Genomic DNA, 12,440 nt, shown 5'->3' with positions numbered 1-12,440 from the left:
GACTTCCTATTTCAGGCACATATCTTAACTGCTCTTTCACAACGTTTTAAGCATAATGGATATCAATAAAAACTGTTGATTATGGTCGCTTACATTCAATTTATGTTCCTGCAACATAGTTATAACATAAAACATATACATGTACCACTATATATTTAATCAATTGTTTTGAAATACCGATGGACTAAACAGTAAGTCATTTCTTAACAAGCCTCTAGACAATAAACATGTTCCCACAGTACTATGAGGGAATGCTTTGGCATTAGTAATGCTATTTAATAGGGAATATGAACCAAAATAATTCATCTATAACTGGCTTCTGTGTGGAAGAATGGGATCCATAAGTACAATATTAAAGATGTTTCCAAAAATAAAGAATTAACATTTTATTAAGCCTGAACACTATAAAAGGTTAGTGAGAGAAACTAAAGACCTAAGTAAATGGAGAGATACATGATGTTCATAAATTGAAAATCTTGGTATCATTAAGATACTAATTTCTCCTCAACTGATCTATAGATTTAATCAAAGCCTCAGATATTTCTGATATTGACTGGGAAAGGGAATGAGGATGCCTACTGAGGTGCTATAAATGTTTTATGTCTTATCTGGGTGATAGTTAATGAGCACATGCAAATACAAACATTCAACTAACTGTACACTTTATATTTGGGTACTATAGCTGCAGTTAAAAAGAAAGCTCAGCCGGGCACAGTGGCTCATGCCTGTAATCCCAGCACTTCGGGAGGCTGTGGCGGGGGGATCGCAAGGTCAAGAGATGGAGACCATCCTGGCCAACATGGTGAAATCCTTCTCTACTAAAAATACAAAAATTAGCTGAGCATGGTGGTGCATGCCTGTAGTCCTAGCTACTCAGAAGGCTGAGGCAGGAGAATCGCTCGAACCCGGAAGGCAGCGGTTGCAGTGAGCAGAGATTGTGCATGGCACTCCAGCCTGGTGACAGAGTCAGACTCTGTCTCAAAAAAAAAAAAACAAAAAACAAAACCAAGCTCATTTGTTCTTCTTCTTTATATTATTGTACACATTAAACATCAGGTCTTATTATGAAATACTTATTTCAAAATTTGAATATTTTTAAGTGACAAAGTTGAAGTATACAGAAACATTTCACATTTAAAAGCATTTAAAGGCCAGGCATGTTGGCTCATGCCTGTAATACCAGCACTTTGGGAGGCTGAGGGGGGTGGGTTGCTTGAGGCCAGGAATTCAAGATCAGCCTGGCCAATGTGGTGAAACGCTGTCTCTACTAAAAATACAAAAATTAGTTGGACATGGTGGTGGGTGCCTGTAATCCCAGCTACTCAGGAGGCTGAGGCAGGAGAATCGCTCGAACCCAGGAGAAAGAGGCTGCAGTGAGCAGAGAGTGCACCACTGAACTCCAGCCTGGATGACAGAGCCAGACTCTGTTTCAATCGATTAATCAATCAATCAATTAAAAAAAGCATTTAAGCTACTGAAAACTTCCTATTTCATATATCAAAACCTCTCTTTTTTTAAATGTGTAGCGCTATACCAAAAGTCCTCATTCTTCTTGTGACTACTTTTTATCCTTTCTGTAGTTTAGGTGCTCTTTTACTAGAGAAAATAAAAGGTTGCACCATAAAATTCCAAAAGCTGTTCCTATGACTTCATCCCACTACCAACTCTAGTTTTATTCTTTCAGCTATCTTCCACTTAAGGTCCTCTAATTTTCTGTTGTGTAGTTTCTTAGAAGGCCCTTCACCCATTTGCTTTCAAAATATAAAGACAAACCAACCAAACACAAAGTCCTCATATTTTTAAACGAATTTCCTCATTCTCTCTCTATCTATATTAAAATAGATACATAAAGGATTATATATGTATATATTTAAAGAAGTGTGTGTGTGTATATATATATTCCTTTTGCTCTAAATACATACATTCTAGTAACTGACAATATGTGGAATTTAAGTTTTTAAGTCAACAAAATTGTCCAAGATAAATTTAAGAGTACAAATTAATGTGTTTGAAATAATTTCAAATTACAGCTTATTTTACACCCTTTTTTTTTTTAATGTTAAAGCATTTTGGATAAAAAAAAAATTCGGTTTTTTGTTTGTTTGTTTTCCTGGCAGAACCATCTGTAAGGAATAATGTAAAACGCAAACTATTCAACCAGAACAGCACCTCTCAAACTTTAATGAGCACATGAACCTCCTGGGAATCTTATTAAAATGCATAATTCGATTCAGTAGGTCTGGAGTAGGGCCTGAGATATTTGCATGTCTAGTAAGTTCCCAGATGATGCCCAAGCTGCTAATCCACATACTATGCTATGAGTAGTAAAAAGAGATTCAAAGCAGTAGCCATATCCTAGAATTTAAATGACTATTTATTTAAAGAATCATTTTAGGCTTTTTTTTTTTTTTTTTTCTCCAGAGCACCAGGCAAATCAATCCTGACTACTATTAATTTGATATGGGTTTCATTTAAGACAGGCTATATCTTTTCAATTAGAACTGTACTATTACTATAGTGAGAAATAATTTTAGAAAATGTCAGTCTAGCCTAAATTGATATAGCATTGTGTCTTTTGCAGTAGAGATACATATTCTCTTTTAACTTCACTAGATTTGCAGTTATGAATATTTCAGGAGAGCTTGATAAGGAAGGCAGTATGCATACTTGAATACTCAAGTGCTTCAAACTGCTTTGTTAGGGAAAAGGTGCGTCTTTCAATAAAATTATGTCCTTGAATTTTCTTTTTTTCATGCTGGATAAAGAATTAGTTCCCAAGTATGTCTTTTTAAAAGCACAAAAGCAATCATATTTTTTAAAATTCATCTCTGGCTATACCTTTATTTTAAAAGCTATTCTTCCTAACAATTATACTATCCACTTAAAATTATATTAACAAAATTTCCACTTGGGTGCTTTGCTAATGAAGAACATTCTACAATAAATACTGTTTTCTTCATAGAGCTACAGTGTTTTTAGAGGAAGCAAAATGGTTCACAAGAAGCAGAATAAGTAAAAGATATAACTAATATAAAATTATGGAACGTTAAAATTTGATGAAAGGAAGATATTCTTGCAAAATCCTGAAATGATTGTAGATACAAGCAACATATAAGTTGTAAAGAGAATCATAATATAGTTGCAATCTAATGTAAAAATAACTCTAAATATGGCCCAGTTCATATCTGAGAAAAACATCAGGGTTCAATTAATAATAATGACAACGAAAACAACAATAATGATCAGAGCCCATTCACTGCTATAAACTCACATAAGCTGCAATATTGATTGGTAATTAATATATTCAAAATTACAATTACTTTCTTCCCTCACTTTCACGCTGTTCTGTTCCAAGTTTTAATTGGAAGATGTCATCCTTCAATTGCCTTTTACTATCCATTACAGATGACCCTTAAACAACACACATTTAAACCACAAAGGTCCACATTTACATAGATTTTTTTCTCCCTCTGCTACTCTCTGAGACAGCAAGACCAATCCCTCTTCTTCCTCCTCCTCAGGCTACTCAATGTGAAGACAATGAGCATAAAGACCTTTATGGTGATTCACTTCCATTTAATGAATAGTCGATATATTTTCTCTCCCTTATGATTTTCTTGATAACGTTTTCTTTTCACGAGCTTACTTTATTGTAAGAATACAGTATATAAATACATACAACAAAAAAATGTGTTAATTGACTGCTTACATTACTAGCAAGGCTTCCCAGTCAATAGTAAGCTAATCAGCCGTTACATTTTGAGAGTCAAAAGTCATGTGCAGATTTTTTCAACTGCACAGGGGTCAGCATCCTAACTCCCATGTTGTTCAGGGGTCAACTGTATATTTTCCTGTTTTGTTGCAACTTTCATTTTAACTTTTACATGACTAATAAAATATACAGAAATTTACTATTAGAGTAATAAAACAAAATAAATGGATAACCACTTGGGAAAGAGTAAGATCTTAACTTTTCAGTCTGAACAATAATAAACTTCAGTAGATTAAAAATTTGTCGCAAAAGTGAAAGCAGGGTGTGGTGGCTCACACCTGTAATTCCTGCACTTTGGGAGGCTGAGGCAGGAGGATCACCTGAGGCCAGTAGTTGGAGACAAGCCTGGGCAACATAGTAAGACCATGTCTCTACAAAAAAAAAAAAAAAAAATTAAATTAGCTGGACATGGTGGCATGCACCTATAGTCCCAGCTACTTGGAAGGCTGAGGCAGAAGGATGGCTTGAGCCCAGGAGTTCGAGGCTACAGTGAGCTATGATCCTGGGCAACAAGAGTAAGACCCTGTTGCTTAAAAAATAAATAAATAAAGTGAAAACATAGAAACACCTAAGAAAATATATCTAAATAAATACATTAAATAATCTATCATTTCCCCACTAATAGATGCTAACTTTATTACATATTAAATTCTAAATGTTTTTTCTTGTGGGAATACTTTCAAGCATGGAATGCTCCCAAGGGAAAAAACTATATAAAAAGTTATATTGAACTATAAAAAAATTAAAAGTTTATGTTTCAGAAAATACTACAGGCAAATTTTAAAGGCAGATGATAATGTGGAGAAAATGTCTGTAATATATATGATGGAGTTAATATTCTTAAGGCATAAAGACTATCAGAAACAAACAAGACAACCCAACAGGAAAATGGCAAAGGACTTGAACAAGCAATTCACAAACAGCCAAAACACATTATCTTAAAATGCTCATTCTCACTAGAATTCTCACAGAAATCCAAATGAGAAAAATAACAAAATGTCACTTTTGCTCATCGTGTTGGCAAATATTTTTTTTTAATGTCCATTATCCAGTTTTAGCAAAGGTTGGCACTTTTTCAGTAGGAGGTAGGATGGTAGATTTGAGGAAATGGGTGAAAGTAAGTATGGTAAATATGAGTGGCTGCCAAAGGACAATCAGTATTTGCTGGACCTCCTGGAGGGCCTTCCTGATGCTGGAGACAATTTTTAGTGACTCCTGTCTGTATGATGTAATTTCCTTTTGCAGCACTCAGGAAAAATCGAAAACTTGAATTCAAGGTGGTTTTGCAAAGTGAATGTGGTAAAATGGCAAGGGTGCAAGAGATTTAAAGCTAATGGCAAGACAGTGACGCTATATTCCGTGTTACCAGTATTTATTGAGCACCTCATGAGCTGGCATATAAGAAAATTAATTACATTTGTATATTGATCTTTTCACCAATGACTTCACTAGAATTCATTTTCTGGTTGCACAACTTTTTAGTTGATTCTCCTAGGTCCTCAAAATAGACTATCATAACATCCATAAATAATCTAACGTCTCCTCCTTTAAAATATTTACAATTCATTTCTTTATCTGGTCTTTCTACCATGGTTATTATTTAAAAGTATTGGCAAGCATTCTTGTTCTTCACTTAAATAGAAGAATCACGAGTGTGTCAATATTAATTATGATGTTGGCTGTTAGTTTTATCTCTTTTTATATGGTTAAGGAAGTATTCTTCAATGACTTACTAAGATTTTCCCTAAACAATGTGATCAAATATGAGAATATAAAATTTATTTTATATACTCATTTAGTATATTTCCTAACACTGAAACATTCTTATATTCATGTAATAAATCATTCTTGGTTTTAATATATAAATGCTGAATTTTGAAGTTTTAAAACTTAAAAGGTGACTAATGTATGGTTTTCACTACTGACTTATCTTTAAAAGGTTTTATGTCAGTGTTATACTACCTAAAACAAACTGAGAAGCTTTCCATATTTTTTCGTGTTCTGGAGAATTATTTGTTCCTCCTAAGTATGAATGAAGTTCTCTATATAATCTGAACGAGGCCTGGCAACACGTTCTTTAATAACTTTTCTTCCTTCCTTAGGTATATTCACACTTTCCACTTCCTTTTGACTCACATTTTACCAATTTATGTCACCTTAAAAAGCATTCACCCTATGCAGATTTTCAGATGATTAGCATAAAACTGCATATGTGTACTCTCTAAGTTTTAATTCTCATCTGTGGATTGTCTCTAATTTCTAAAAACTTTTAATTTTCTTTTTTCTTGATTAAACTTGTTAGAAGTTTGTCAATTTTGTTTATCTTTTCAACAAATAATTCTGCTTTTGTTTTCTAATTTGTCACAGCAATTTAATTCCATCCTTTCCATTTATCTTTATTTTACTGTTCTGCTTCAAATTTCTTAATACAAATGCCTAATGCATCTATTTTCAGTCTTAAGGCCCGTATGTTTTCCAATTGGTAAAGCTGGAAATATGCTCACCCATGAGCTTTTCTACATACTGCAATCTGGCTCCTATCTCCACCACAGAACTAAAATTGTCCAGTTAGGTCACCTAGCACGTATATATTGCCAAAGATAACAAGCCTCCTACTAGAACTCTTTAAAAGCATCTGTCATTATTAACCATGCCCTCCTTCTAGAAACTCTCTTCTCTTAGCTTTTCTGATAAAACCTTATCCTAATTTTTGTCCTGCCTCTCTGGCCATCCTCTCTTAGCATCATACTGTTCACTTTTTTCCTTCTCTTAAATGTCAGCGTTTCCCAAGACTGTGTTCTGGTAGCTCCACTCTTATAAAAAAAATTCTTCCTAGTGACTTCACCCAAACCCATGAATTCAACTATCTCTTATATGTAAAACTCTCTAAATCCAAATGTATCGCTCCCCTTTAGATAAGACCAATTCCAGAGGGATGTCTCATAGGCACCTCAAACTCAACTTATCTAACTTAGACGATACCATCTTTATCTCCCAAATTGTTCCCTCTTTCTGCATTCTAGATATTTGTGGTTAGCCTAGGAATTAGTCTAGATGACTCCCTCTCACTTACCCACATTCAGTCAGTCATCAAGTTTTGAAGATTCTATCTTTACCCTTCAAGAATCTGTCCCCTCTTGCCTATTCCCAGAGTCTTTGCCTTAGATCATGTAGGAATAAAAAGAACTGCAATACTCCTTTAATTTTCCTATCTCCAAACCGGCCTCCCCGCTTATATATATAAAACACATCACTTTACTAGTGGTATTTTTTAATAAATGAAAAATGTGTTTATAGGTAACTCACACTCATGTTCTAGCATATTCTATTTGTTACTTCTATTTAAGATGACCCCATCCACTCCTTTCTTCACCTATCTAAATCTTACCTGTCCTTCAAAGTTCAACTCTCTTACGTTTCTCTGTGGAAAGCTTCCTCTCTGTAGAAGAGTACATATAGTTTGCTAAATATACCCCTCCTTTGGTGCTAGCATATACCCTAGGCACATGTCTTTCATAAATCATAGGATTCTATAATAACCAGACTTATTTGGTCATTTTCCACTAAAGGAGAAGCAACCTTAATGAGGTCAACAGACCTTGAGTGTTCATCCTTGTACTCTCAACATCTAGCACATATTTGTTCATGTTTAATGTTTGAGTATCATGTATAAATTATTTTAGAAGAGTTCTGTCTAAATAAGAACCATAAAAACAAATATAACCAGAAATGATTGTTAGTAAACTGGTGATGCAAACAGAAATACACAAGGCAAGAAAAATTAAGGTAGACATCCCAGCTCCACAAATTCATGTTGCTTTTCCAAATGAATCTGAGTCATGCATGTGGGTCAGGAAGTAGACTCCTATTAAGGCTTAAGAAAGTGAAGACTGAACTTAGGAAAGTAAAGATTGACCAGGTATTCTGAACTAAATTGCTACTGACTATTTTATACCATATTACAAAACCTGGGCCTAATATAGCTAACCTATTAGACAGAGTAGTACAATTAAAAAGCCAGCATGGTGATTGTGACACATCCTTGAAAAACTCATGTCCTCAATAATGAAACAAAAATAAAGAAGGATTTGATCGTTGTAAATATATTCCTTAAGGTCCTACCAAAATACCCTGCTTAATTTAAGATATTAGATCTTACAGAACTTGTTCAGGTTTTTGTTGTTTATTTGTTTTTTTGTGGGATGTTTTTTCTTGTTTGTTTTCATAAATAATTATATAACTCAGAGGAGCATACATTTCATAAGGGCAAAACTGTAACATCAAGGGTAGAAATACAAGCTGTTTGGAAAAAACATTTTGTAAGAGTTCTGGTTTTCCAATCTATATGTCATCTTAGCCCCTGGCTAAATATAGTAAATTTGCTTTAATTATACAACTTCTGTGACAGAAAAAATGGTAGTAAAATTGGAGCCTGAAACGCTTTCTCTAATTATAACTCGATGTTATACTGTTTCTGGAACGAAGACTATAAACTTAGGTACAGTTAGCCATCTCAAAATGAAAGTTGTTGGTGACAGGAAGAACTCAAAGGAACATAGAATGTAATGGGAAAAGTTATAAATCAATAACAAAATCATTAAAATATCTTTAATGTGAAAGATTCACATTCACATTTAATAATTACATTTTTCAAACATACCTTGTCCATTAATTTACTTGCATGAAGACTCAAGCTATTGAAGAATATTTTTTTGCTTAGCAAATGCATTTCTTCAATGGTAGTCAACAATGTAGTTGCACTATTTCCAACAATGCCACTAAAAGCGAAGGATATTTCAGGTTGCAAAACAGAAATTGAAACAAAACAGTTCTTTAACTGAGTAGAATCCTTTAAAAAGGCCTAGATTTAAATAAAAGTTTTATGTAAAATATAACCTGCGAATTACAAATACTCTAGTTTCATATTTTAAAATCAGGATTTTGTTTTCTTTTGAATTAGGTGACGAAAAAATAAAACAAACTACTATGTTTTCAATATTTCACAATCTCTTCTAGCAAAACTGTGGGTGAGAACAAATATTTGTAATATATAAAACCCTATCTCTATTTTTTCTCTATTAGAGTAAATATATGTCTCGATTATCTAAGACAGTTAAATTTTAGGAAGAGCATTGAATCAACAGTTCTATTGATAAAATATTTAAATTGTATAAATAGTGAGTTATTCTTTTAATTAAAACTGTCATACTATATCAATAACACTCCTATAAATTAGAGTTTTTCAATTTTTATACAACTGCCTACAGAGCAGTATATTTAGACTAACTGAAAAGTCTGATAAGTCTGAAAAGTATGATAATATTTTGAGATAACTAATTACATTAGTACATTCCACAATCCTCAATTTGCTATTGTATAAGGATATTTCTTAGACCCATTCAAGGAGGTTTCCCATTTTTGCCAAGATCTAAGACAAATATATATATAAAATAATTCCCAATTTTTTTCTCCTAATTCACACACTGTTGTGAATTATTGTAAAATAATTGTTGTAAAAATGATTTTAACAACTTTCTAGGGGAAAAGCTTCTCGAGGATATGAAAATATGCTGTAATCCAGTAGGGAATTATAATTTCTAAGGGTATAACAACATCTTCCATGCCTAAAACGTTTTAGATTGCTAAAGATGAATATAATGGCATTAAATACTACCAAACAGTAAGCTAAAACACAGCAAATTTACTGATAAATCATACCACATACGATATATTATAAAAGCAAATATTAATCTTTGCAAATGTAATATTTCAGTACAATTCTGAAACCAAAATAAATTAGATAAATTCTTACATAGTTCATGAAAAAAAGCAAATTATTAGTAAAATACACATATAGAGCAAACAGCAAAATACTAGCAAATTGCTAAACCAACAGCCACAATACTTATATTTTAAAGAAACAAGTATTTCAGTTAAAAATATTGTAAACCAAATACTAAAATAAACTGGATGGAATTCCCACACATGCCTGCACATGCAATAAAAACAAGTATTTCTCTGAACAAAAGTGTACATCAAGCAACAGGGGAAGCAAATTAAATGAAAACAAATAGAAACAATTTAATGAAAAATTTAGAAAGAGCTCAACATACATTTACATTTTTTTTAAATTTGTAGTTATCAGCTGCACTTTGCAGTTATTCAGATCTAGAATTTCCTAACATTTATTGGGCACTCACTATGTTCCAGTAACTTGTCCAGATAATTGTAGACGTTTCTTCTGACATTTCATTCCATATTTCTATCTAACATGCTTATACTACTACTTGATTTTTCAGTTTTAGGTATTATCTACAAATTCCCTGATGTAGAAGATGAGAGTTAAACTCTCTTATACACTTCTCCTCCTCCACCACAACACACCCAAACTGCACCTTCCCCAGGCTTCCTAATATAGCCACGGGCACAGAGTTCTGGTAAATAACTATTCAATGTTTGTATCATTACACTCATGTAAATACTATTCAGAGCTGACCAAAGAATCAGGGATACCCAAAACAAGCCAATGAACAGGCTAGTGAAGAAGACAAATCCCAGTGTGACAGCCAAGCAGCTTGCAGTAGGCCTAAAGGGCAACACATCTAGACTGGAGGGGAATGAGGGCTCCAAGAAGGGTATCAGACAGGGGCAGGAGAGAGGCCGATTACCTGGTGGACTATATGGTGAGACAATGCAGTGCTGAGTTCTCTTAAATAGCTTGGATCCGAAATAGTGATAAGGGCATAGGAAAGTAAAGTACAAAATCAAAATGTTTATTAATTCCAGGGAGAAAAGTTTTAGAGGAAAAGATATATAATCCAAGCATGCTCGAGTCCCTGTTTTTGGGATTCTATATCTTCCTTTTGTTGGGAGTTTTAATGTATAAGAGGTGAATTTTTTGAGATCTTGCATGCGTCTTGTTTTTTTCCCAACTTCACTGCTATTCCTTGCCAGTTTTGTGGTTTCTCCTCTTCTTGACCTCAAAATATTGGAGCTTCCCAGGACTCAGTCCTTAGCCCCATTCTTTATCTATACTCATTTCTTAAGTGACCTTACCTACTCCCATGGCATCAAATGTCATCTATTTTCTGAAAACTAGACATTTACAGCTTCAGCCCTGATTTCTCTCTGCATTATTTGCTCACTCAAAATCTCCTACTCTATGTTCACAGATACATCAAATCTGACAAGGCCAAAACTGAACGGAATTCTTCATTACCCACCACTCCCATCAACCAGTTCCTCTCCAGCATTCCCCATCTCAGCAAACAAAACCATTCACCCAGCTGTTCAAACCAAATGCCAAGAATTCATCCTTGACTCCCCACACCTCACTCTATCTAGTATGTATACATGTCCTATTGGCTGTGACATAAATTATCTCCGAAATCAACTACTGTCACCCTAGTCTAAACTCATCATCATCTCTTCTCAGGACCACAAACTGCTTTCTAAATATCTTCCTTATTTTCCCTTTTGTCTCACTACACTACATGATTCACAGAGTATTCAGAGTAACCTTGTAACACAAACCTGCTCAGGTCACTCAAAACCCTCACATTTTTCCCAATCTTATTCACTCAGTATGAAATCTAAATATCCACTCTGGCCTTCAAAATCCTACATGAGCTGGCCTCTCTCTACCTTTCTTATTTCATCCCCCGCCTACTCCTTCCAATTCACTACACTCCAATTCCTGGTCTTCTTTCTAGTCCTCCAAAATGCAAGCTTTTCCTAGCTTCAGTACTAGAGTGTATTTTTGTCCTGGACATTCTTCCCCAAGATCTTTTCATGCCCAACTCCTCCATATTATTCACATCTGTATTCAAATATCACCTCTACTGAATGGCCTCAAAAATAGTCACACACACATATATCTAGTCATATATGGTCACTCCCTATACTTTCTATTTCCTTTCTCCTGCTTTATCTTCAGTGCCCATATAACTACCAAAAATTATTATTTTATACTTGCTTGTCTCCCCTGCTAGAATGTAAGTTTAAGCTCTGTTTTGTTAATTACCGTTTCCTTATTACCTAGAAGAATGGCAAGTATACAGTCAACTTTTTAATTGAATGAGGAAATGTGTGAACAAGTAGAAAAGTACACGCAAAAGTCAAAGAAAGATTTTAATTGTCATCTTCAATATCATCTTCAAAGACAGAAAATTACAATTATCAGAGCCTAAAAAACCTATTATCATCTTCAGAATCTGAATTTTTTTTTCTAACATTTTCTGCATTAGAAACTAAGATATCAATATCTTTAAATAATAAATTTTATTTAGTCCCATCATGGACATTATTAAATAAACAATTTTAAAAATTATTTTACCAGCATCTTTTTATAACACAGCATTTGCTATGTCTAGCTTTCAGCTGCCCTTGTGTTTTCTAAGTATTTATTATTCTCTTATTATAGGATGCTATAATATTACAACTGAAACTAATTTATTGCTTTTGAATTATGGGAACGATGACAATAAGTTTATATCTAAAATATTAAGGGACTAATCCAAATCCTATCTCTGATCAGCTTTGTAGACTACAGCTTGTTAGTTTTGTTTGAAAATCTACTAGTAAGATGTAAAATCCCCTTCTTAGCTGTCAAGTTCTGGGTGGCTACTGTCTGTCACTAAGGGGTAGGTGATAACCTTACCAGTTTTCT

General features: G+C 33.7%; 1 protein-coding gene across 1 annotated transcript in view; it reads right to left on the bottom strand.

Moving 5' to 3' along the window:
- Positions 1-12,440, bottom strand: part of COG6 (component of oligomeric golgi complex 6) — a 97,261-nt gene that overhangs the window by 42,753 nt on the left and 42,068 nt on the right. Inside the window, exon 14 of the mRNA XM_017854154.1 lies at positions 8,433-8,550. Within this exon, the coding sequence (XP_017709643.1) occupies positions 8,433-8,550 (118 nt within the window). The remainder of the gene's footprint in view (positions 1-8,432; positions 8,551-12,440) is intronic.

The sequence above is a fragment of the Rhinopithecus bieti genome, unplaced genomic scaffold (genome assembly GCF_001698545.2).
Source record: "Rhinopithecus bieti isolate Rb0 unplaced genomic scaffold, ASM169854v2 scaffold_35538, whole genome shotgun sequence".
Classification (NCBI taxonomy): Eukaryota; Metazoa; Chordata; class Mammalia; order Primates; family Cercopithecidae; genus Rhinopithecus; species Rhinopithecus bieti.
This window is presented reverse-complemented; position numbering and strand designations above follow the sequence as displayed.